Below are 27,479 nucleotides of genomic sequence, written 5' to 3'. Positions count from 1 at the left end.
GTGTGTATTTCAATATTTTTCACAATGTTAATCATATTGTGTTGATAGCAGGCTATGATGCCCCATTCGACACCAGCTGAGTTTAAAAATGTTCAACTCTGAGGGAATGTTGGATTAAGCAGCTTTTTATTCCCACGCTATGTCACGGAAAGCCCTCCACCGCTGGAGGGGAGGATACAAGGTCAGCACAGCTTCTGCATCAGCAGTGAAGTGTCCTCCCCAGACCCGCCGCAGCGGGCCCTGCGAGTGGACTTGACCAATGACCCAAAGTTCACTTTTCAGGTAAGAACTGTAGTAAAAGAGTTTTCCCCTCACCATCAAAGGATGGGAATTATGACTATTTATAGGAAGGCAACAATCATTAAATAAATTAAAAGCATCTTTAAAGTTTTTCCATATACATATATAATCTATATTTTTAAAATTGCCATTGACTGTACAAGCATTAAATTCTCTACTAAAACATTTACAGAAACTAGGCAGAAAGCTCAGCGGAAAGATTGGCTCTTAGAAAAGGACGATCATTTAATCACCTGTAAACTACATTAAAATACAATTCTTAAGGGGAAGAAAGCTATACAGAGAAGTCGGACTTACCCAAGGTTTCTTATTTAATCTCATATTAAATCTGAAGCATCAGGTGTGCACAGCTGTTCTTTAACCTGATTCAACAGACTCTGATTCAACTCGGTCAACACGCAGACCTTAGTTACTTATTAGCACAGAGTGACTGCAGAAAAACTAAACTGAGTAGTGTTATTACAAAAATGTTTTATGTCAGACTGATAACAGTATTATACACATATGATTACTGATGAAAATATTTAAATGGGCAACAAGAGTTTTTTCCCCAGAAATACTAAGGTAGAAATCAATGAACGAATGACCATCAGCGAATGTAAAAATGTGTCTGAATCGTCCTGCCCCTGGGGAGTCCAGTCTTCCGGTTGCAATTCCACAGTCCCGAATCCTGTAAACTGTATATTATTTACACAGGTTACAATAAAATACTTTGAAAATACTATATTGACATCGGCAACTGCTGAATTTGAATTCAGGAGAATAGCAATTGAAAACAATTCATCTTTTGAGTGACTGCGTTTGTGCCTCCGTGTCTCACGTCCAGGAATGGGGTCAAGGTCGGGGGTGGGAGAAAGAGAGACCGAGACCAACAGGGACGACGGGGGTGGGGGAGGGGAGAGACGGAGAGACAGGCGGAGCCGAATGACTGCGGGATGGTGTCAGAAACGCGACTTCTCGCCACGGCCACTTTTGTATCAGGAGACTTATAAAAAAATCTACGTAGCACTTACACAGACACTACCACCTAACAAACTGTGAAGTCGTTAATTCATTTTCCAACTATTCCAAGTACAATTTTATTTGTTAAAATATTAACTCATCTACTGCAGCTGCCACCTTCTTTTATCATGTGGGAATGAAACTGTCCCTGTTCCTACCGGAGCACGTTCTCGTCCTCGCTGCAGCGTGACCTGAGGGGACGCGCCCCCACACCGCCCCCCCGCAGGACTGCTGGCCGAGGACCCTGCTCATCTCACAGACCATCTGGGCTCTTGCCTTGTGTTGCAATTTTGTCATATAAATTGCCACTTACAAAAAATCTCAACTAGTTTGTACTTGGGCATTTTTATTATTTAGAAGACTTGGGCCATTTTAGGTTTTTGATTTGTAACACGTAGGCATCAATTCCATTAAGAAAGGTGGCAAGAGACGTCTGGAGTGAAAAAGACCGAAAGGTAACACTGGGAATTGCTAGAGGTTTGGTTGAAATACCTCTAGAAAAAACCTATTTAAAAGTTTCATCAAATCTACCAACAAAAAATAAGTTTCCTTTATTGAAAAACGGTGTGACTGGGATATACCGTGACCACAAGCTGGCTTGCTTCTATTATATAATTTCCCTTTCAAATTTTTGATTAAAAGGCGTTAAAAGTAATTTTTATCACCTATCTCATTTCAAATCTAATTTTATTCTATTGGAACAAGGACAACAGAAGAATGAACTATAAGAAACATAGTAACTCAAGCACCAGAACTTAATTGATTATTTAGAACTGGTGTGTCTCATTCACAAACTTAAGGCATGTGAACTCGGACCTTTGCATACTCCAAAAGTATCAAAGACCTGCTTTTCATGGTGATCGTCTGTGAATGGGGTTCCAATAAGATAGAAGTACTACTTAAACAGAGACTTCCACACTCACAAGCACTGAAGAATATAATGTTTTTGCATTTGGTTTGTGAACAGAGATACTTGCTATGCTTTAAGGTCTTACTATAATCCATTCAAGAAAGCTGTATACCGTATAGCCAATATTATACACCCAAATTTTCAGTACCAGGAGGGTTCTCCAGCTTAGTTAGATGGACTCTTCATTTTAGGACACTAAAGACACATGGTTAAAACAGTGTCTTTTACAAAACGGATGCTCAATAAATACTTATTAGCTGATGAGCCACAACAGAGGACTATAGCAGAGACAGAGCAAGCCCTACGTCTTCTGGTACTTCATAACCTCTGCAATGGCTTGGTCCTCTCTCACCAGGTGAGACTGAAGTAAGATGAGGATTAATTTAACCACAGATACAACATCAATGACAATTCACGGTCTGAAAACATTTCTGAATGTTTTCACAGAGAGTGAAAAAAAGTTGAGACACTATTCAAGAACAAAAGTATAAGAGGAAATACTTATGACAAATGGAAATGAGAGAAAACAAAGTATCTGTATTTGACTCCTTTTCTTGGTGGATAATTTTTGGTGAATTTTGCTAAAGAATACCTTTCATCACTGAGTCAAAAGTCTTGGTCCATGTGAAAAAGTGCCTGGACCTGAATGTGGCCAGAGAATGATAATGAATCTGTGATTATAATTAAATTGGTTATTTAAAGAAATCTCTAATATTCCATCTGTTTTTGAACCTTGGCATCGATTGATTACTTCACAGGAAGTAAATGCATAGCAAGAGAACTAAAAATTTAATGGTTTCAGGAAGGATTTTTGAATTCAACTTAGAAGAACAAAGGAAAGCACATACAAGGAGAGGTACAGGAGAGGAATTACATCTGGATTTTGGAAAATGGGGTTGCTGGTTTCCTTTTCTGGGAGGCAATGAAATAAAAACAACTGTATTTCCAATTAAATAGCTGGGCCAAGCGGTAACTCTCTACATCTGCTCTTGGATCACTCGATCCATTTTTGGTAAAGTTCTCATAATTGAATGGTGCTGGCCAGAACATGAAATTAAAAAAACAAGGAATCCTGTGTAGGCCGAATTAGAAAACCATGTTAAGCAAACCTTCCTGTGGAAGGCACCGGCACCTGGCAGTGCACACACACACACACACACACACACACCGTGACACTCGGCACACACTCGCCGCGCAAGTGTTCACACTCTGCCGTGTGCAGAAAAACACAGGTAAACAGGAGTCTCCAATAGTTTTAAGATAAATGTCAAAGTTGATTGGGTTCTTAGCACTCACTGAGTTGCTCAGGAGTCTAAGGCAATAAGCCTACTTCAGAATAGGGAAGTATTTGATTCTCTATGGGTGGAGATGAGGTATAAGCTATCACTGTTTTTCCAATCTATTTTCAAAGCCCATTAAAAATAAATCACTGTGTTCTCTAACAGTCCTAAAATCAGTTTGAGTTATCATTTCCCTCACGTGAGTTTTAAAACAGAAATAGATGTTTACATTTATTAAATCCTTGCATTGGAGTTACATTCAGAAACAAATACAGTCCAGTTCTCCAAGGTGGAAATTGTCAGTCTATTCGCTCCTTTTTTTTTTTTTTTGAGTATTAAAAAAATCTTTTGGAATGAAACGCATTGACAATGCAAAAAAAAGTCCATAAAAATAAACTGATTCAATTAAGCATTCAAATGAGTTCTTTGCCAGGTTATCTGCAAGCACAAGACTCTACTGTCATGTTAGGATATACTTTAAGTACCACATTCTTATTTTCATCAAAGAATAAGATACTGAGTGAGGACATCTTTTCTGGCACACAGCAAGGCTCAGGAATTCCCGGAACGACCCCCACAGCTCTCACTATACTCTGGATGGTGGCATGGTTTGATGGCTTCAAAGACTAGAAAAGAAATGGGAGAACACACGAGTTAAATGAAACTGCTTTTCTCCTCTTCACCCTGCACCACTAAAATGCATACATGATTATCTCCTTTCAGCAATTTCATAACGCCCTGGCATCCTGACACATTCAGCCAATCTCCTACACCACCATCACTAAAATGGTTATAGTTTATTAAGTGCCTGCTGTGTGTCAGGCATATTATCATACTCAGTATCTCTATTCCTACAACAAAACCACAATTTCTTACATTTTACAGGAAAAGAAATAGACTCAAAAAGCTTAAGTAACACATCTAAAGTCAAATAGCTACTAAGTGGGAGAGTGGGGATTTGAGTGACATAGCTCCCAAATGGGATTAATATATCCTGGGATGTTTTCAATAATAGGATTGCAACAAAAAATACTTGTTTTAAATCCTATGCTAATCATAAAGAACCCTAACAAGCCCCTTACTCGGCATTGATACTTATTGCCACTGCTATAGTGATATTTGTACTTTTTTGTTAGAAATAAAACAGCCATATCAAGGGATACTGATTAATTTAACTGTTGCTACGAGGATGAATTGGATGGTGATTACTCTAGTAAGTAATTATTCACCTCTCCTTAGCAGCACAAATTGGGCTTGAGAAGACCACACCATTGGCCACTGGGGGTCACTATTGCTCCATGGTGGAACTTCACTGTGGCAACATTGTGTTCTAAGAGTGGGCCTCATCTGCTGGGAATGATGTAGGGAACCTAAGGTTATCGCATGGATGTCAGAAGTTTGACCAAAGAAGCCTGGGTAAAATCTGTCCCTGAGAAGATGCCAAATGAGCCCATTAACACCCACGTGAAACCCGTGGTTTGATTTAGAGCGTGCCTGACAGCACTGAAGGGCAGTCACTTTTCCAAGCCCGGGGTGTTCAGACATTGCCAGAGTGGTAGGAACTTCAGGAGAAATGCTGCACTTTCTAATGTTACTTCTCCTCCATGCCTTTTTTATGTACAGGTGAACCCAGTGTTGTTTTAAGCATATTTTGAACAGAAATTTGGTAACTTGCCAGAAATCACGTGTGAAATCAGGAGTAGGATTTAGGTCAAAACTCTGGCTTTTAGATTTCAGGGTTTTGAGCCGTATTTCTCACGGCTCAGAGGCATCTCTGCTGCGATGAACTGGCATTTTAAGTTCATGCCCTTGAAACTCCCCGTGTGAGAAACTGGAAAAAGCTAAAAGGTTAAGGGTACATACAAGTTAAGGGAGAAGCAAATAATATAGAAGGATGGCATGCTATTTTTTTAACGATTCTTTTTTGGCAGAGAAAAAACAAGTATAATTTATCTCAATCCATCTTCCAATTTTAATGAAAAAAATTACCCATAGATTAGACTTCAGCTTCATTATGAATATGCATAAATTATTTAAAAATTAGTCTTGATTGGCAACTGTTTTTTACTTGCTCTTCCTAGATATTTTAAGTATGTGTTAAAAATTCTAACTTTTAATTAATTAGCTTTGCAGAGAAAGGTATTTCCCCTTTAAAGAAAGGAAGTTTATGTTGTTCTGTTTGATCTATCATGTGCTCTCCACCATCAATAACACCTGTGTAACTGGCACAAACCACAATGAGTATTGTACAATAGAGGTCAATAGCCACTGTCTATTTCATCAGTATTGGTGAAAAATTTTGCTGCCATATACTCTTCACTATTAATCTACTCTTTACTTTTTAAGATTTTATTTGTTAATTTTTAGAGAGAGAGGAAGGAAAGGAGAAAGAATGGGAGAGAAAGATCAATGTGTGGTTGCCTCTTGTGTGCCCCCTACTGGGGACCTGGCCCACAACCCAGGCACGTGCCCTGACTGGGAATTGAACCAGGGACCCTTTGGCTCCCAACCCCTGCTCAATCCACTGAGCGACACCATACACCAGCGAGGGTTATTGATCTGTTCTTAAGACTTAATCATCCAAATAGCTTATGACAATGCCCCAAAAGAGTTTTAAATCAATAACTTTTCTGACATTATTCTGTTATTGTTAATATTTTAATGACCTCTATACTACTTAAATTTCCTAAGAAGTGAGCCTACTTAAGTGCATGAGGCCTCAGTCAATAAATCCTGTTCTGCAAGCCTAGAATACGGCATGCTTTAGACTAAATAAATACCAAGTGGATGAAATACATATAAAAAATAACATACACTCCACTGTACCTATTTCTATGGAAATAATTCTGAACAACAAAAATAAAAGCTTCTGTGCAAATGACCCAGAGTAGATATGGAAAACATTCATGGGTGTTCCCTAGGAAAATTCCTGTCCTTTTTTTTCAATGCTTTAACTCACAAATGATAGATTCAGAAACTATGAGAAGTCTTTGGTGGCCTCATGAAATACAGTACAAGCCCATGATTCTCGGTTGGTGTGTCTTATCAGGAATCTCTCAGTTTTCCAGGGAGTGTCCTTCTTTTTTTTCACCATGGAATCCTTTGATCAAGCTGCCACTACCGGGAATAATTATGTCATGCACAAAAGATCCAGGCAGTAATTTGCTTATTTGAAGCATATCACCCAGTCTATAATTTTTGTTTGCTTTTGAGTTTTGATCATATTCCCCATGACTTTCTTTATATAGCTTAGGAAATCTATTAATCACCAATGCAAATCTGTATTATTTCCCTCCCCAGGATCCCTTTTTAATGAGGGCAAAACAGGACTTCATCAATTTAGGTGATTTTTTGCTTAGGTAACTCAGTATATCAAGAGTTGGGATTTTTAGAGTTCATAATTACGAGCAGGGATTGGAACTGGAAAACTCAGGGAATTAATTGAGGGTGTGTCATTTTGAACTCATTAAATGTACCATTTAATTTCTTCTTTCTATAAGATACCTGCTCAATGTATTTAGATTCTTTGCTGCCTAGTTCTGTGTCTTTGCTATTCCTAGCTTTTGCACCATTCCGTGCAAACATAACTTCATTCCTCCAATCCTTGTTGGTTCTCTGGGGCCTCTGTCAGCAACCATGGTTCAATCATTTTCATTTGAAATCTCTGTTTTCCATCTTTGTGAAAGTGGTGAGAAGAGAGTCAAAGGCATAGGAGTTGGCTTTAGCTACATGGGTATTTTTCATCTGATGGCAGAATTCCAGGGGTCTCTCCCTGGGAGAACAGATTGGCTGTCGGGGCTAGAAATCAGAAAAATCCAAACTGCCGTGCCTGTGAATGAAATCTGCACTGGTCAGGCCCGCACCTGCCAAGCTGCATATGATGTCCTCGAGTTGAATTTGATTACAAATGCATTAGCAGGGGAGAGTATGTCATCAGCTAAGAGCCTTCGTTCCTGACCCGGGCCATGGGCTTTTGCTCCACACTCTTCCAGTCCAGCCCACATGGGTGTGATAGCCCAGAAACTATCTAATTGGAATCAGTGAAAGGGCAAAGCCTGGAATTTGGGAAAGGCAGAACACAGCTGTTCTGAATTACAGAACAGGTTGCCGACTTTTGCAGGCGCAGAGCTCCGCCGTACAGAGCAGGCTTTCGCGCAGGAAGCCAAAAAGAAGGAGGGCCGGCAGAGGAGTCTGGCCTGGAAGAACTTCTCTCTGGGGCGAAATGTATATCTGAACTCTGAAGGTTCTTTGGCGCCTCAGTTATTCCACATGTGTTTGTACTGATCTGGTCGGAGACCTCGTTTTCTTCTGGTGCTTGGACGATATTTCTCCTTAAGCAGTTCACTCTGGTTACCATTTTGGACACCGTGCTGATAACAGCGATGCTGATTAATGACCCCTAATCTAGCAGCTTCACATTGCTTGATGTTTCCCTTCCTTTTGGTGACTTTACCACTTGAAAGCCACAACGCCTGGAAGGCTGAAAGGGAACCACCAGAATGCTTTAAAAGTTAAGGAGATCCACACTAGGTGATGAGAGACTGAGAACTCCATGTAACAGCCAAACTCCCACTCTCAACTTGGCAAAGGGAAATCTCAAGCTCCGAGAGAAAGCTCCACACTTATCCCTGTTATGTCTCCCTGGAGTTCTGATGCCATTCCAAGTTTTGACAAATATTATGATGAGTTCAGTTGCTGCACCCGAGGCTCTCCTGATTCTATTATTCTCCAAAGAAATGCTGCTGGAAGAGCTTACAGGCTGTTGAACCTACAGAGAGAATCCTATTTTAGGCTCTGGGATGTTTAAAAAGGGACTAGAAACATTTACAAAACCTTCTCTTGTCTCACATCTTTCGTTCTCTTGATCCCTTTCCCTATGGGGTCTTTCTTCAGCCCCTACCTGAAACTTTCTGTTCTCCCCAGCCTCCGCGGTGGCCGTTAATAATGTTGGTGGCAAATATTCGTATAGTGCCTACTGTGTGCAAGGTGCTCTAGTAGCTCATTTCCCCACTGCGTATATTATGTAGATACTGTTATTTTTATTATTGATTATTGTATCCATTTCACAGATGAGAACACTAACCCACAGAGAGTTTGAGTAACCTCCCCCTAAAACCATATCTACTAAGAGGGGGAACCGAGATTTAAGCCAAAGGATTTGACGCTCCAGTTTACTACTCAAAGTGTAGTTTTTGAACCATCAGCAGCAGCAACATCTCCGAGCTTGGTGGATATGCAGAGTCGTAGGCTCTGCCTTGGAGCACTGGAACAGACCCCAAAGGGGAACATGATCCCCAGGTGATCAGCAGGCCCATTAAGGTTACGAAGCCCGTCTATGACCAAGCGCGTGTGCCTAATCACCCCGCGGCACTAACACACTTCTCCCCTTCAACCTGTCCCTGCCATTCTTCACTTAGCCCTCGCAAGTTCTTCAATTATTATTATTCTTAAGTCACTGAGAACCAGGGTCGACTTCTGCTGAAGAAACAGCAAGGTTTTTGAACCATCAAAACAGGTGGAGCCCACAAGAGATGGTGCAATGTGGGGGTGGGGTGGAGACCAGACCAGGTCTCTAGAGTTCGGGGTGGAAAAGGTAACGCACTGAATATCTCCACGTGATCGCAGCTCCCTTTGGTCCTCAAATCCAGAGTCAGGAGGAGAGAGAAAAGCTTTCTGCAGGCTATCCAGAGAAATCAGTTGATGAGCATGCGAGTGGTTATTTGGAAGACTCAGAGGCCCACTTAACACCAGTCATCCTAGGCTCAGAGACAGATTTTGAATCCATTTCTGCCGTTCAACACCACAAAGCAAGCCACTCTGTAAAATATCCAGCACTATTTGTCATGCTCGGCATTTTTGTTCTGTGTTTTTAATGCTATTGTAGTTGGAATGATGTTTGTTCAATCAGTGAAGTGAATATTAGGAAAAATAGGGCTTTTATGTCATTGTAAATGTACATAATCTTTACTTTGTGTGTGGGTTTACAAAACATGGAATTTGCAAAACGAATTTTGGGGAAGTCTCAGAAAATGTAGAGAGGGCTTATTCTTCCGAGACATTCTAACAAGAAAACAGAATTTCAGTCGATGCCTGGCCCCAGGCTGACCCAGCTTCCTGCGGGCCATCGACCCTTGGCTTCACCCACGGGTGCGGTAGCACCTGGTGATCGCGGGGCTGGATTCGCCAGTGCTGCTGTGAAGATCTATAAGGAGAAGCTGGTTACTCTCTGAGGCAAAGGAATTTTTTTCTCCATTATTACATGACAGCAGAAGTTGATTCACCTCAAGCTTTGCAAAACAAAAATGAATCCTCTATTCTTTCTCTGAATTCTATTCCTAGGGCCTCTTTTTGTTGTATAACAGAAATTCAAACTGTTATAAGCTAAGAATGGAAGTGTAGCAATAAGCTTAAATGAAGGCCAGAGGGCACTGCTACATTTCACTACCTATAAAGGGGAAGAGAACAGTCACTTGGACTTGTGTGCAAGATAGGGTTAGGGAGGTTTCTGGAAGTATCTTTGTCAGAATACTGAGTACCGATATGATAAAGTGCAGTCCTCACTGATTTTGAAAGAGACACAGGTAAGCTCTGATTGGTGGAAATGAGACTTGGAAGAACTTTCCAGACTCCTTGTATCCTATTCTGATGTTTATCAGGGAAGTGAATGCAATAAACATCTGGTGGATTTCATGAGGTGAGTTTACCTGGCCCGACGCTGCTCTTGACCCCATGGGGACAATTCATCTCAGAAGAGACTATTAAAAAACATTATGCATCAGGACATCAGTTCAATGAGTCCTTCCTCTTGCTCCTATGACATCCACTTATTCTCTAAATACCCCCTCCAAAGCAGCCTTCCACCATTTGGGACTTGCTAATTGTAGACAGGTACAGATTCACATAGTTGAATGGGCCATATAGCTGAATATGCACTGCATTTGGAAGCAGCACACAAAGAAAACCCCACATATTTTACACATACATTTTTTCTCGTATCCTTCTTTGTACCAACACTGACTTCATATAACTTTAACGACTATTAAAGAAAAACCAAGCATAACCATATTACCTACTCTAATTCAGAATGCAATAAATAAGCATCCATGTGGATTTGTAAATAAACACACACACACCTAACTTGTTACTCTACAGAAATAGGAAGTACAGGGCGAAGAGCATGGCTACCTTTGGCATGGGGAACTGGCACGCTCCAGAGCAATAATAGGCATCGAAGGACTTGGGGGAGATGATCCATTCACTCCAGCCAATGTCTGCAAAGTCCACCTTAAGGTATCGCCTGGCACAATTCCGAGGTTCAATCCATTGCTTTCTTCTTGCCTTCTTCAGTGTCTGTTCATCAAACTGGAGTGTCTGGCTCTTCTGATGAGGTCCCTTTCGCTGTTTCTTCTTGTTCTTACTCTTCTCAGGGGGCTGAGTCTGAAGGGTCTTATACGGCTTTCTTTCCTCCCATCCCCCATCCCCCTTATATTGATATTCTGCACCAGGGAGCTCATTGTTCTGCAGAGGCAGCAGGACCCCAGTAGAACGCTTCTTCCTCCGTTCAATAGAAAGGGCGGCCCTAATATGGCTATCCAATTTGGGCACAGGTCCAGTGGGAAAATTCCGGTGACCTTGGAAGCTTGATACCACACTCTCTGGTTCAGAAATGGCAGCATCGTTGGCATATACCAAGATATATGGTTCAGGAAATGATAACATCTTCTTTGGCAGCTGGTGTCCTTTGGAGGTTATGTTAAATCCTATGAGGAACTCCTCACTTTCCTTGGCCTTTCTCAAGAGTTGAGTGATGTCTTTAGATAGCCAAGACACACCATCTCGATGAGGTTTGGCCACATCTGCTGAAAGATGACCCAGAAGTCGACTTTGGTTTCTGTTGGATTTGAGGATCCATACAGAGAGATCAATCTGAACATGCTTCCTCTGGGCATGATGGGAGCATCTTCTCGACACTGGACAACTCAGGCTGATATTCATCAGCTCTCCGATATAGAAATGCAGTGTGGCAGATAAAATGTTTTCAGACTTGGTTAGAGAAGTCATGTTAAAAATATGCAGACCCTTGCCTTCAAGGGTTCCTAGGAAGAAAAAAAGAGAGTAAACAGGAGTAAACAGGACCCCTACCTCATATCATATTCATTCAAAATGAATTAATGACCTAAATATAAGAGATAAAATCATAAAACTCTTAGAAGAATACACAGAGGTAAAACTTCATGGCTTTGGATTCAGTGGAGGATTCTTAGAAATCACACTCAATGTGTACACACCAAAAGAAAAAAATAGATAAATTGATAAAATAAGATAACCTGGACTTCATCAAAATTAAGACTTTTTTGCATCCACGGACATTATCAAGAAAGCCTGTACAATCTATAGAAGGGAGAAAGTATTTAAAAATCATAGAATCGATAAAATCTAGGATCCAGAATACATAGATTACAACTCAGCAACAAAAAGTCAAATGAACCAATAAAAAATGGGCAAGGAATTGTATAGACATTTCTCCGAAGAAGATCTACAGGGGGCCAACAGGCACATGAAAAGATGCTCAACATCAGTCGTAGTCATTAGGAAAATGTAAATCAAACCACAATGTGGAACCATTTGACACATACTAGGCTGGCTACAATAATAAAAAAAAACAAAATAACAAATGTTAGCAAGGATGTGGAGAAAGTAGGACCTGTTCGCATTGCTAGTGGAATGTAAAATGCTTCACCTGCTGTGAAAAATAGTTTGGAAGTCCTTCAAAAAGCTTAACATAGAAATATCATGGGAGCCCACAATTCCACTCTTAGGTATATAGCCAAAAGAATTGAAATTAGGTACTCAAACAAGTACATGTACAAGCATGTTTATAATAGGACAACAGGCAAGGATGATGCATATATCCATACAATGGAATATTGTTGAGCTATAACAAGGACTGAAGTACTGATGCATGCTACAGTGTGGGCGAACCCAGAAAACATTATGCTAAATGAAAGAAGCCAGGAATAAAAGGTGCTGTATGGTTCTATTTATAAGAAATATCAAGAATGGGTAAATCCATAGAGATGAAATGCAGATTGGTGTTTGCCAGAGGCTGGAAGACTGGTGCCTTCTCTTAAGATCATTAGGAGGTAAGGCTGAGGTTAGACTCAAGAACCCAGTCCTGGGAGGGGTCACCAGAGCCCCTCCTCCACGCACTTGTTTCATATACATGTTTCAGAAACATACACACAACCATGAAATTATGTTCTTAATCAAACACACACTTCAGTCAAAAAATTTTACGAAGATGTGGAAATTTAAAATGGGTTTATTGAGTCCTCCAGCACGAGAGAAGTGACGTGTGAAATATATTTTACTCATTTTTAACATTGTGTGAAGGAAAAAGGAGAAAACTGCCACTTGTGCACACTTGTATATTGCATGACACCAGGGTAATATTTTACAGGCCTCTGTGACATCAGGGTTCTCCAGAGACTCTAGTCTTAATTCAGACCAGTCACCATAGAATATAGTTTTATCCAAGCTTCGTGTAGCAGACGGATGTTCAATGTGGAAGGAAGAGAACTCAGCTTTCTAAGAACGTGCCAATTGAATGGTTAACAAGTGAGCATCTGGGCAGGGAAGAAATGAACGGTGAGGGTCATCACTGGTAGAGTCTAAATGAGTAAATTAATTGTGATCCTTTCCCACACATTTTGCTTCAAACTGTTTCCTTCTTTCAAACATGTTTCTAGACACCTATGACTTGCTGTTAATCAGCTTCTACCCCTGTGTCTAATTGTCAGTATCTTCCCCGTAAATGTCTCAGGAATCTGCCACATGGCCTCTTCTGATGGCTTTAATTTTAATGCAAAACATCATTTTGAAGTTAAAGCCTCCTCTCAGCTTCACCATGCCCAGTAGTTGTCCTCAGGCAAATAACCTAAGCTCATGAAGTCTCCATTTGCTCACCTGTAAAGTGAGAGCAGGAGTATCAGCTACAGAGTTGCAAGAAGTAATTGAAAGACACTTTTAAAAAAGTAATTGAAAGGATGCAGGTAAGCACATAGCACATAGAGAAGATCCAGTGAGCCCTGGCTGGTGTAGCTCAGTGTATTGAGCACGTTCCTGTGAACCAGAGGATCTCAGTTTGATTCCCAGTCAGGGCACGTGCCTGGGTTGCAGGCCAGTTCCCAGTTCCCGGCAGGGGACGCATGAGAGGCAACCATACATTGATATTTCTCTCCCTCTCTCCTTCCCTTCCCCTCTAAAGGTAAATAAATAAAATTTAAAAAAAAGATTTGTGCAGTGCATAGAGAAGGTGCTGTGACTGATCAAATGTGTCAAGTGTGGTTTGTGAAGTTTCGTGCTAGAGGTTTCTTGCTGAATGATGCTCCACGGTTGGGCAGACCAATTGCAGTTGGTAGCAATCAAATAAAGACATTAAACAATGTTATACCACACAAGAGATAGTCAACACACTCAAAATATCCAAGTCAATAAAGTTATTGGTGAAAACAAAAAATGTGTCTCTTCTTTTAACAGAAAAAAAGTACATATAGCCCTGGCTGGCGTAGCTCAGTGGATTGAGCACGTTCCTGTGAACCAGAGGATCTCAGTTCGATTCCCAGTCAGGGCACATGCCTGGGTTGCAGGCCAGTTCCCAGCAGGGGGCGTGTGAGAGGCAACTATACATTGATATTTCTCTCCCTCTCTCCTTCCCTTCCCCTCTAAAGATAAATAAATAAAATCTTTTTTAAAAAAACCATATAGACATTTTGGCCAACCCAACATACAGGAGCCAGCAAAAGTAAGATTTGCTTGAGTGTAGTTGGTAGGGTAAAGATATGGGTGTAATAATTTATAGTTTTAATTTGGACATTTCATTTAAAATGTCATATGGTGTGCTTGCAGGTGATATTGTTGTGTTACAGAATTAGATGCTTATGATTTTGTAATAAAAAAGGGGCATTATTTGTGCCAGACCCTGACCAGTCTTCCTTGTTTCTCTGGCACAGAACTCTGAAAACCCTTGGAATTTCCTAAGTGTTGAGAGCTATCTAGGTGTCTTTTGTTATGTTAACGAGGTGACTTTAGGAGGTAAGGTGAGGATGGACGCTGGTTGCCCTGCGACCCAATACAGCAGCTGGAGGATTGAACTTTCAGTTCCACCCCACACACTCCCTACCTCTCTGGGGAATGGAAGGGACCTGGAGCATGAAGTTAGCACCAAAGGTCGATAGTTTCATCAATCATGCCCGTTCATGCCCATGAATGAAGCCTCCATACTCCCGCCCCCAGAAATGGGGTTTGGAGAGGGTCCAGATTGGTGAACACATAAATATCTGGGGACAGGGGGTCTTAGGAATCTCCAGCATGTAGCCAGCTGGTCAGAAGAATAAGTAACCACCTGGGCTGACTGTGGGCATCTGAAGCAGAGGTGGGTCTTGCAGGGCAGAGCCCTTTACCTGTGGAATCTGATGCTATTTCCTGCATATAGCATCAGAATGGAATTGAATTCTCTGACACCCTGCTTGCCTGTGTGGGGAACACTCCCCCATTCAGAATTGGGTGCAGAATATTTCAAATATATTGTTAAATTTAATTTGACATGTTGCTTTTTACATTTTTTAATGTGGCCACTAAATTTTTAAAATTACATATGTGGTTGACATTTGAGGCTTAAATTTAATTTCCATTGGACGGTGGTGGTCTAGAATAACCACCGGTTTTAGTAGTCATATAGTCCAAAGGGAAAGAAAAAAGGTATCTTTTTTTCTAAATGCAGTGAAGAATTGTGATTTTGCTAACCATGAATACACAAACCAAAAGTAAACTGGGCAAAAATTCCTTCTTAGAATGCAACATATTTCCCTTATCAAGGACATATTAGATAAAGATAATTTTGGTGATTGCTTTTTAACTTTTCCTCCAGTTATACCTAATTGGTTCCATCTGCAATTACAAGCCTAAGACCAACACACTGCTCTAAATGGAGTGAAATGGGCAGATTAGCAGTAGTGTTTTATGACACAGTGATTATATATACAGCTTTGTGTTAACCTGGGTATTACACATAAACATCCACTACAACCAACAAAGAACAGGAACTGAAGCAAAACACATGTTTTACTTAACAAACAGGAACATTTTACGACTAGGTGCTGGAACCCAGGCTGGGTCTCAGGCTGCACAAGCAACAGCTGGTACCCGCACTGTGGCAGGGGGTAATTAATGAGCAATATGCAGGTAGCCACGCCTTGCTGTCGAGGATGTTGACTTTGCTCTTGGAGCACAGAGGAAGGAGCAATTAACTTTGCCTATCAAAGTGAAGAGGGATGCCCAGGGAGGAGGGCACCTTCAAACCAGACTTTTAAGAAGGAAGGGGAAAGAAAGTGTTGGGGAGGGCATGGTAGGAGAACAGTAATGCAGCCCTGGATGTCTTAGAGCTTTTGCATGAGCAATGTTTCCAATGTTTTGAGTAGAAATTTATAAAAGTTTTGTAAATTAACCTAGTTACTTAAAGTTCTAATAGACCTCTAAGCTTCCTATGTTCAGAAAGAGAATGGTCATTCCACATTTAACTCCTAATAGAAAGTGTCGCATGCCCAGCACTCGGTGACTTTGCTCCTCTCTCCATTTCCACCCAGACAGGGGACTCACTATCTTTTCCTGTTCTAGGTTCCCTCCCCCTACCTTCGTTTAAACAATAAGCTTGAACCTCAACCATTCCACAAACCATTCCTTGATTTTTCTAACTCACACTTCATTTTTGCTTCCTCTGACCTTACAGCATTTAAGTTCTGTGCATGTCAATGTTCTTTCTTTCAAAGCAACCCCCCAAAATAGTGCGTATTTACAATGGACCAAAACAGTAATATGAGAGTTGCATGGACTTGAGCAAATGAGTGTGGTGAAATAAATAAGAGTGGGTTAATACTTCCCTGCAAGTAGAACTATGTGATAATAATATGAATTCAATTATTCTCATTAATTTTTATCTTTTAGATTTCATATTAATTTAACTTTTCAAATGAGTATCTTCCCATACTCAATATCTGGAGTTCTGCAATACGCCGCTCTCCCTCTTACCCACAAGTGGTAGCAGAGATTTATCTATGAATACAGATATCTATATTCAGAGTGAATTATAAATGGTTTAGTGTTCACTTTTTCTATTTTTTCAAAGATTGTATTTATTTGTTTTTAGAGAGAGAGGAAGGGAAGGAGAAAGAAGGAGAAACATCAATGTGTGGTGTCTCTCATGCGCCCCCTACTGGGGACCTGGCCCAAAACCCAGGCATGTGCCCTGACTGGGAATTGACCTGGCGACCCTTTGTTTAGCAGCCGGGTACTCAATCCACTGAGCCACACCAGCCAGGACCACTTTTTCTATTCTTTTGAAATACTTCAATACATATTCATTCGGAACTACTGAATCTGAAACCCAAGGTAATTTCTGATTAATGAGAACAAAGTGGCATAATAATATAAACAAATGGTGGGTTTTATTAGGTTACAAAACAATGGCTTATGCATTTTTAGGCTGTTTATAGCCTTTAGGTACTAGGAAACATTAACTATATGTCACACCAATCCAATTATCTCTAGAGTTGCATGCTTAATTCTGGGTGCTCTCCTTTTAACTAGTTTACTATAGAAGATAGCAACTGAGAAAGTAACCAAGATGTTGAAGAGTCTGGTTCATTTTGCACAAATTTGATAGGAAGTAATAGAACATACATGGATGGGAGGCAAAGGGGTTTAACAGTGCCATGAGAATTGTTTGCAAATGCTTGAGGGCCTGCACAAAGATCAGAGTTTCCCTTTCCAGTGTCAAAGATAAGAATGAGATGCGAAGGTGATGGTTGAATGGTGGAAAAATCCAGGCCAATGTAAGTCACGAGGCTCTAAGGGGCTAGCTTGACATCGAGACCATTCTGTGGGGCTGAGCAAACAGAATGATCATAAATCAAGACTATCACAGGAAGAACCCTTTATGGTAGGGAGGGTGTGAGAGGTAAAGCGCATAACCTCACAGATCCCTTGCAAGGAACTACACCACAAGCTTGATTTCCAGCTTTGCCCAAAGTATTTTTGATGCCAAACCATAGCAACCAATAGGTGGTGCTGTTTTCTCACTGTTTGCTGGCAGTGATGCAGCTGAATTTTCCCTGTTGGGGATATAACTACCACAATCTATTTAGGACTTGCCATTGGCATCATGATCTTATTTTGAATTTCTCGGGTTCATAGTATCTGAGAATTGAAAAGGGGTTTAGAAGTCAGGTGAGTTCATGAACAAGCCATCCTCCCCTTTGCACACCTGTTAGGACTTTGCACCTGCTGTTGCTTCCACCTGAAATGCCTTCATCCACCCTTGCTCTCCTTGAATTCCAGATTTGTCTTATGAGGTAAAATACCTCTTGAAGTAAGACTGTCATGACAACTCACTCCTCTGGTTCAGACCCTGTGTGTATTATTACCATTTGCATCATAAAACCATAAACTCCCTAAAGACAAGGCCCTGTAGTAATTAAAAACAGACTCTTCAGCCCCTAGCATAGGGTTTAACTTGTAAGCTGTGCTCAGTAAATGCTTCTTTCATGAATAAACAGATTTAGTTAAGGCTGCTCGTTATAGCAAAGCAAAAAAGAGGGACCCATTAGCTAGCAATTGATTTTGGAGAGGAACCCAAGTCTTCTTTTATTCACATGAATTTGTTTTAGGAGTTTGATTGCTAAATGAAGACAGAAGGTCAATTTGTTTTCATCTGAAGACAAAGCACCTGCAGTGAATGACACCAAGGACGCAGCAAGGAAACTGTGACTTAGGACCAGCTACACTCTTGCCCCAGCTTTGCTGTTCTTCAGCGGCACCTGAGGTGGTGCCCTGCAAGTGGTAGGTGGAAGTTCGCCTTCATGCTGGCCCCCACAGAACATTTTCAAAGGGAATTACAATGCACAATGGAAAGCCTTTTTATGTAAAGTTTGATTTTAAAACAAATAGACTAAATGAAATCTTGATGATTACTTAAATCCCCAGGGAGCAGGAAAAACATTTCAGTCATTCAGAAAATATGTAACTACCAACAACTTTTTCCCCCACTTCTTTTTCTTAACGACATACAGCCACTAGAAATGCCAGCGGTGCCTAGGACGGGGCCCCGTTCACCCGCAGTCACTGGTGAAATGCCTCCTGCAGATTACTAAGTCAAGGCCACAATTTCTTTCTCCCACCCTCAGATGTTGGGCAAAGGCAAGATGAAGTGTTTCTAAATAGAACACTAAGTCACAGATTTTTGTTTTTCTTGCAGAGTCCCAGTCAAATGACTGAGTTTTATGGGACCTCAAAACAACCATTCTCTCTGTCCCAAGTAAAACATGGCCAAAGATGATATAATGTAGGTTTTTCTAGAATAGCAAAATATTCATTAATCAGTTTATCTCCTCTTAGCCTCCGCCCAAGGGCATTCCTAGACTGTGAGCTCTCGGAGGGTAGACCTATGTCCTATAAATCTTTGAACTTCTAATTCTTTGCACAGAATGGAGCATTTATATCCTGAAAAATATTTGTTAAACTTGTTGAATGAACAAATGTGTAAACTTACCCAATTTAAAAGTGTTTCCTACTTAACACCAAAGTGAAAAATCTTTCAAGTAGTTTCAAGTTCCCAAAGTCAGCAAAAGCCCGTCTTGGGCATAAGTATAGTGTGGAGTTTCCTTTCCATTCATCAGGAAAGCATTATTAGAACAGTGTATATAGAGTAGAATGTTATTTCCATTCAACATATACACGGTAAAATGCTTCATGAGAAATTCTTTCATGGCAAATTTATTTTTAAAGGATCCTTTGCCTGGCCAATAGCTTTTCTACTATCTCTTCTCAACAGCTAACTCGGCTCAACTAAAATATTTACTGGGTGCCTGCTGGGTGGCAAACAACGCCAGGCCTCAGAACACAAGAATGAGACTTGCTTTGCAGGCTTCTGCTCCCATAGTTTTCCCACTGGCAAACTGATTAGGCTCTAAACTCTGCGGCTGTGAAAGAAGGACAGGAAGACAACTTACTGTGAAGCCCTCTTCAGGGGGGGTCAAAAGACCCCCCCCAAACTGTCAAAAGACAGTAATATCCCTTCCAAAGTGAAAGAAGCTTACCCTTATACAAATTCACAAACCATTTATTTGTTCATGGGAAGACCCATCACGAGGACCAGCACTTACACATTAACCAATTTTAAATTTCTGATGCTGGTAATGATACGACACTCAAAACTCTAAATGCATGAACTGGGAGCAGTGTGTCTTAAACATGCACCAGAATCACGCTGGCGGCTTGTTAAAACAGGGATGTCTGGGCTGCCCCTCCTCCAAGTTTCCTCAGGTGGTCTTGGGTGGGGGTGGGAACTTCTACCACGTTCCTATTGTTGCTGATGCTGTTATCTAGAGAACAAACCTGTGGACCACCTGACGTCAAGACATCACTGTTAAAAAGTGCAGCCCTGCTCCATTCGGCCACCAAGATCAGGACAAAAAGAATAACTCCCTGAATGCAGGTTTTGGATGTTACAGATTACATTACAAGAGGTCATCTCTTTCTATTTACATTGCCACCTGGATATATCCTTAGTGCTCCAAATGGTTGTTTGCACATTATCAACATTTTAGGCACGTTTAAGGTTTTGTGGGGAGCTAGTGCGAATCTCTGAAAACATTAAGAATATATCATTTACATGGGGCTTCTAAACTTGTAGTGTATTTTCATATTCACTTTCTCAATTGAGATTCACCATCCCAATTGAGTAGCATAGTAGGTGTGACTTGACTCATTTGAAGAAACTGGGCCTAGCAACCTTAGGTGACTTTATTAATTAGCAGTTGAGCCAAAATTAACATTTATCTGTTAACTCGTAGCCTAAGGTAATGGAAAAATCAAAGCTCTAGAAATCTCTTCTCTACTTGAAAATCATTTTTCTTAACCCATGTCTAAGTGCAGGAATTACATTAAATTTGAATAGTCTTTAGATCAATTCCATTGCAATTAAATTAAAGTATTCTTTGAAGGAAAACCAAGTAAGATTATGTTGGTCTTCAACTGTTTTAACTGTAAAGTCCAAGGACTGGACAAATAATTTTGCATTTCTAAAATGACCGGGTGCAATTATTTTATAAAAAGTAATTAACAGAACTCAGTAAGGTAAGAAGAACTTTCTGAAGCTGGTAATACAGTAAGTAGGATCAATTTGTCCAAACACTGTTTTTTTAGAGGGTGCCCAGATAAAATCATGGCATTGTGTTTGCTGTAGTTTTGTTGGCACAGTAAATTGAAGGAGTCAATAAACACACTATGATCACGACATAAATGTGGATGTTTAGACAAATAAAGAGACAGGCAGCCCTGGCTGGTGTAGCTCAGTGGATTGAGCCCGGGCCTGTGAACCAAAGGATCGCGGTTCAATTCCCAGTCAGGGCACATGCCTGGGTTGCAGGCCAGTTCCCGTCAGGGGATGCACAAGAGGCAACCATACATTGATATTTCTCTCCCTCTCTCCTTCCCTTCCCCTCTAAAGATAAATTTTAAAAAAAGAGACAGCCACACTTTAAAAAATACTAGCCCTGAACATGTGTGCTACCAAGAGCACTGCTTTATGCACCAGTACACTGGGACATGACAACTACTGACATGTGAATAGACTAGAAACTTTATGGATTTCTAAATACACTCTGCACATAAGGGCTCTTCAGTCCCATTGTCATCATTTACTACTGTCCAAAGCAGATATTATCCTGGTATACTTGTGTCACTGATTAATATTATGTCAATGTTTCCATTACAAAATCCTATTTTCATGGATTCATAACATAATCTTAAAAATTCATTCTAAATTAAAACTTGGCATAGGGAAGTTCAGGCTGAGAGTGTTTTGTGATGCCAAACTCCTTTCTACTACTACCACCAATATAAAGTTATTAAGATACTGATTACTAGGATATACAAGTTGAATAGATGGGAAATCATCAAAATTGGGGAGAAAAGTTCTGATGTTATAGCACAAAGAACCCGAAAAGTGAATCAAAAGTATATACCAAGTTGCTCAATAATTTTTACTAGGCTCTTTTGGATAGCTATGCTTTTATTAGGCCTACTAAGTACAACAAACAATGGATTTATATAAGGGATGTGATCAGATTCTTGAGTAAATTTGTCTTTAAGCAAGGTATTAATGGTTATAAAACATTAATGAAGTGATGGATATGATGTCCAGTGAGTTTTTCCATGACTAGCTTTTCTTTTAAAAGAATGAGTTATAATAAATATCAATCCCATAGAAAATAATGAAGAAGAATTTATAAAGAAACGAGGAAAATTAAATTTAATGACAGAGTCTTAAAAATTATACTCACAGAAGTTTAAAACATGAGAGCAGGGGGATGATGCAATGCAAGTTGGACCCCAGTCTGAAAGTACAGACATAAGAAAACATCCGGAGATGGGTACTAAATGAGAAATGAGACAGTTTTCACTTGAATTTCGCATATCTTCTTTCTTGAGAAATTAAGAAGGCCCTGGACAGTTGTTTTCCTGACTAGGTATCTGAGAACCACCGCTTTCTCCCACACTCTCATGGGGAGAAAGGGATCCAGCCTTAAGGAAACTCATGAGCACTTAAAGACCCTGAGAGGTCCCAGAAAAAAAGGAAACTAATCATTTATTTTCAGACTTATTTGACCATGGAACCCAATTTTAAGTAAAACCTGTCAGCAATGTCCAGAGACCCTCTTTTTACAAAATTTTCTCCTAGAAAATTAGATCCGATTATGAAAAATAATAGTTTTTGAGATGAACTCAGTTATGTTTGAAAATTGTCTAGCAAACATATTATGATACCCACTTCTTTTTCATATCAGAAGGAGTTGGACTTGCTTTCTTTAAATCCTATTTCACGTACAAAATTTTATAATTTCAAAAGGCTTATAAGCACAGTGGACATTCATGTCCCTATTTTATTTTTTTAGAAAAATCTGAACTGGGTCAATCAAGTGCTTATCAACATCCACTGCTTAGATAAAGTATATGTAACCCTTTTCATATATTCTTAGTTAAGTATATATACTTAATGTACAAATTTTCCCTGAGTGGATTATCTGCTTAGGAGATCTTTTTTACTGACCCTCATGGTCTCTTGGTCTCTTTGAGTGTGTCTAATTATACGAAAAATCTAAATTTAAATTATTTTATATATAACCCATTCTCTTTCTCCTTTCCATTGGCATGGATAATCAAGCATTCATAGTATTATGGATTTGTAAATGTCAGAGATTGTAAAGCTGTCTTGCCTATTACAGTAAAAACTTCATTAAGGACTATCATGTATTCCAAGTGACGCGTAATTCAAAGCAGCTGCACAGCCACCTCCCCCCTCTCCAGATGTACTATTGTCTTTAGAAGAAACACATCAGATAATCTAAGCATTCTTTAATTTCAAGCCTAGTTTCTAAGTGCCACAAATTTTAAGGTAACAGTGTTTTAATACAGCTATTATATCCCCTTGCCATCAGACCCGCTGGCCCATGTATTTCACAGGCATGCCCCCTTAGCCATGTTTTCCCCAAAGCCTTACATTTTAGCCCAGCACTTCAGAAACACGTCCAATGATATTTTCTATTTTTAAAGACCTTTGGTCATAGTAGGACAGATTCTCCCCTTTCTCACTGAAGGGAAAAACATTCACTTTGGGGTCTGGAATAACTCAACTTCATTTTCTTCTATCTATGAAGCTGGTGTGACTATTTTTGAAGCAGGTGACACACGCCCACTGAAACGCATTTTTGTGCTTGTATGTCATAAATTAAAATAATTACAGTTTCCTAATAAGAACCTGTGTGCTTTAATCGCTCTTCCTAAAGAGATTAAATTCATGATGAAGAAAAATAAGATTAAGTGACTATGGGAATGATGAGAAACTAAGGAACACAAAGTCTGTATCTTAAAAGATCAAGCCAGGAGCAAACCTCATGTAAACTATTCTTCTTTCATTATATATTAGCCAAGGACAACCTCAACTGAGATGAAAATAAAAGCTGATTTCATATTCCTCTTGTCTTCTTTCGAGATGGTGTGTTTTTTTAAAGCCGAACTTCACTGTCATCAATAATTTTGTAAATTACCTTTTACAAAGGAAAGATAAAACCTGTCTTTATACAAACCCTTACACATCACAAAAAGACTTAGGAGCGTTCCAAACGTAACAGTTTTGGCACACGGACTGCACGACGCTGAGGGAGGAGAAAGGGGCTGGCAGAGAGGGAATTCAGGATGAATGCCACCCACCGTCAAGTAATGGTTTAAGTAGAAAGCAATCGGAGGGAGACCACAGCAGCTAAATTTCAACCAAAGATATTCTAGGTTTAGAACAATAAATAATTTTAATCAGGTATGTTCCAAGGAGCAAATAGGGCTCTGAGGCTATAACTCAGCCTGAATAAGCACTTGGAAAGTCTGCTGGATCAGCAGCTCCTCCATATAAACAGTGCACCACCTGACATTCCATTAAAATCTGGAACACCAGTGGCACAGAGAAGCCCATATGTTGGGAAATCTAAACACCAAGCACTAGAAAACATATCTGGTTTATTAATGCAAACAGCACTTTTCACCTATATCAGAACATATGTCACAAGATAAAAGGTGTTATGGAAATGTTGATATGGATAAAGGAGAGAGACGCACATGAAAGCCTTAGCACCTTGCTGGAGTCCTGCCTTATTAGAGCCATAATTGCCTTATAATAAGGTCTTTTTAGTGTGTTAGTAACTAAACCCTCTTGGAAGGGATCCAACATGAACCACCCCTCCAGGAGTCTCCAGTGTAGTAATACGACACTTGAGCGTCCACAAAAACCGGTGTCCATGTTTGATGAATACATCATGAGGACAGTCTTTAGGATGCTAAAGGGATTGCTTTTCTTATCGAGGCACACAGCCTTGTATATATGCTCCAAGTTGCAATTCCTCATTTCAGGGGAACTTCTGACCTCCGTATCAGAGTTTATCATTTGATGGCACAAGACGACAGTGAGGCTGATAAGGGACACTTTGAAATTATAATGCACAAAATGAGTTGAAGCCAACAAGCATATGGAGCCCGAGTTATTCAAATCCTTATCCATCTCCCACTCAGGGTTCACTCAGCCTAAAACAAACATACAAAAACTATGCAACATGTGTGAATGAAAACGAAGTCACATTCCACTTCCAAAGCTTGTAATTCCTACTAAAAATAAAACTTGATACCAAAAATACTATTCATCTCTTGGGTACCTCCGCTGCTCCCTAAGCACATCACCAAGAAAGTAAATGTCAAAGCAAGAGTGATGCGAGCATGTCCATGTATCCACCTGCCTTGCCCACCCAGCCTCCTCCGAATTCCTGCTGCTCCCTCACTGAGCTCTGCCCTCGGACCTGCACGAAAGTAAACAGAGCCTTCACTGGTGTGGTCAGCTGTCAGAACAACCTCCACAAGTGGCTAGTGCACTATGGAGAACCCAGAGCAGGTTTCTGTTTCCTTAGCAGAGGCCAGCTCCTTTCAGGTTATGGTCATGGTTTGAAGAAGAAAGTGAAATCTGGTTCAGCTCAGACTCTAGCTACAGACTTCTGCATTAGAAAGCATAATTCACATTTATTGTAAATGTCATCATGCCTAAGAGCTCTAGAGTGTATTTACAGTGTCAACCTGGGGCTTTTCTTGATGGATGCTTTGGTTTTCCCTTTTTTTCCAGGAGTCCTACATATCAAAGCTTTGGGAGATTTCTTTCTAGTGATTCTGACAGACTTGATAGAGCATGAGGCATTGCCTCCTTGCTTGAAGAGCCTTGGCTATTTTTCAACGGTTCACTGAAGACAGGCTTTGCAGTTACGTTTCCCTTTATCATGAATGCAGTGAACAAAAAGGCCTGGTGCATCCTCAAAGCATGTAAACCGAGTTAATGTCCAGGAAACTTTCCCTCAAGCTGTTAGCACAGGAGAGGCAGGCTGTTAGCATAAGTTATTCCCCTCACCACAGGGGCCAGGAGAAGCCTTGTTAAGCCATGAATTTCAGACCACAGTGATCTGTGTGCTGAAAAATGGGATGAGCTGATTTTCATCGGCAGATTCCAAGAGGTGTTTACATGCACGGCTCCTCCTCCCGCCCCCACTCCTCCCAGGGTGGATGGTACAACCCTGTATGCCCAGATGGGTTTTAAATAATAAAAACACCCGGAGCACCTGGCTTAGTGTGTGTGATTGCCGCCAAGGGACTATCAATTAAAAAGTGTCAACTACAGTAACAGGAGACGAGTTAGGAAGGGTGCAAGGTCTGGAGAAGCGGCTGTCTAAAAGACAGGAGGAAGGTTTGTAGTTCAAGTGTGACTTTTATCTCCGCACCCTACGGTTGGCATAAAATGACACCTGCCTCCATGTAAACATGGCTAAAGCCCAGCCCAAGGGAATTTCCGCTGACTGACTTAAGAAACATCCACATAAGCACCGCAGAGGTGCTCCAACCACCCAGGGCATGAGGCTCCCCCGGGCACGTGTGTGTGGAGGGGGGCGTGTTTAGCCCGTTTCTGTCCCCACGCAGTTTCTCCAGCCGACCCCTCCACTGCTCTGAGCCCCTCTTCTCTCCACTTCTCCCACTTGGCACTCTAAACCTGGATTTGCTTGCTGGCGAAATGCGGGCTGTGATGTGAGGAAGGGCTCAGAGGACAGCTTCGGAGAGTGAGGGAAGGTCTCCAGGTAGCACTATGGGGCCTAGACCAGAGAGGAAGCTATGGAAGATGGGGGATGGAGGAGACCTGGGGCGGGACCGCAGAAAGGGGTGCTCCTGGGACACTCACCTGCTGCTCCAGCTCGAAAGCTGCGAACAGTGTTGCCTTCGCGCAGGGGCTGGGGGCGCAGGGGCTGCGCGCCCCGCTCTGAGGACCCTGGTGTCCGTGCCGCCTTGGCCTTGCCGCCGCTGTACCTGTCATAGAGCCGCAGCATGTGCTCCGACACCTTGTCGTGCGGCCGCAGCACGGGGCCGGGAACGCTACCTGCTGAGAGGTCACCTGGCACAGTTTTGCTGAGCTCCGGGAAATGCTGCTTCAGTCTCTCTCCCTGCGTCAGGCTAATGCAGAAGCAGACCAGCCACAGACAGAGCAGCCTACGCGCCCCGGCCATAGCGAGGTCCTGGTGGCGCGTCCACTCCCTGCGTCGCGGGGGGGACAGTCCGAAGCGCGAGGGGCTGGGGACTGAGCCGAAGGTTGAACTCCAAACTACTTGAGGCGAGCGCGCCCGGAGCCCCGGGCTCTGACTGAGCAGGACAGTGACAAGTCCCACTTTTTGCTCTGGCGTGTCGAGGAATGGCAGGTGGGCTCTTCACCGACAGCGGCGCGGATTTCGCCGGCTCAGGGCGCTGCAGGCGCCGTCTTCACTCCTGTGCTGAGAAAAAGCCTAAGTTGTGGCTTGTGTGGCCAGGGTGTTTTCAGGATCTGTCTTTACCCTTTCTGCTTTATTTTCCGGCACACCCGTCCGTAGCGCGGCGCTGGGGACTCGGACTAGCGCTGCGTGGGGCACGGAGCGGGGTGCGCACGCCTGGCCCGCTCGCTCGCCTTTTCCTGGGATTGGAGCAGCTGCGGTGCGGCCCAGCTGAGTTCTGAGTGTGTGTGTGTGTGTGTGTGTGTGTGTGTGTGTGTGTGTGAGAGAGAGAGAGAGAGAGAGAGAGACAGAGAGAGAGAGAGAGAGAGAGAGAGTGAGAGTTACTTCTTTCTCTGCCTGATCTGTACAGTCCGCAGCCAGTCTTGCCCTCTCCCTCCGTGGCTGCTGGGACCCACTGTAGCGAGGACAGAGGGAGCGAACGGGGAAGTAACAGGCAAACCAGCAGAGGGAGGGAAAGAAAAGGAAGTAGGGGTGGTGGTGGTTGGGGAGAGGAGGGGGAAAGGAGAAGATCGAGGAAGAAAGAAAGGGTAGGAGGGA

At 41.6% G+C, this 27,479-nt stretch overlaps 1 protein-coding gene across 1 annotated transcript; it reads right to left on the bottom strand.

The window, feature by feature from the left end:
- Positions 1 to 381: 381 nt before the first annotated feature.
- Positions 382 to 27,198, bottom strand: BMP3 (bone morphogenetic protein 3). Its single transcript, XM_037051038.1, has 3 exons — positions 26,363 to 27,198; positions 10,678 to 11,588; positions 382 to 4,118 (listed from the first exon to the last, which is right to left on the bottom strand). Exons 1-3 carry the CDS (start codon positions 26,682 to 26,684, stop codon positions 3,927 to 3,929), a joined length of 1,425 nt encoding a protein of 474 aa, XP_036906933.1. The 5' UTR covers positions 26,685 to 27,198; the 3' UTR covers positions 382 to 3,926.
- Between the last annotated feature and the right edge of the window lie 281 nt (positions 27,199 to 27,479).

The sequence above is a fragment of the Sturnira hondurensis genome, unplaced genomic scaffold (genome assembly GCF_014824575.4).
Source record: "Sturnira hondurensis isolate 20B ecotype Veracruz unplaced genomic scaffold, ASM1482457v3 Scaffold0007036, whole genome shotgun sequence".
Classification (NCBI taxonomy): domain Eukaryota; kingdom Metazoa; phylum Chordata; class Mammalia; order Chiroptera; family Phyllostomidae; genus Sturnira; species Sturnira hondurensis.
Note: the sequence above shows the minus strand (reverse complement) of the source record. Positions and strands in the feature narration are given on the sequence as shown.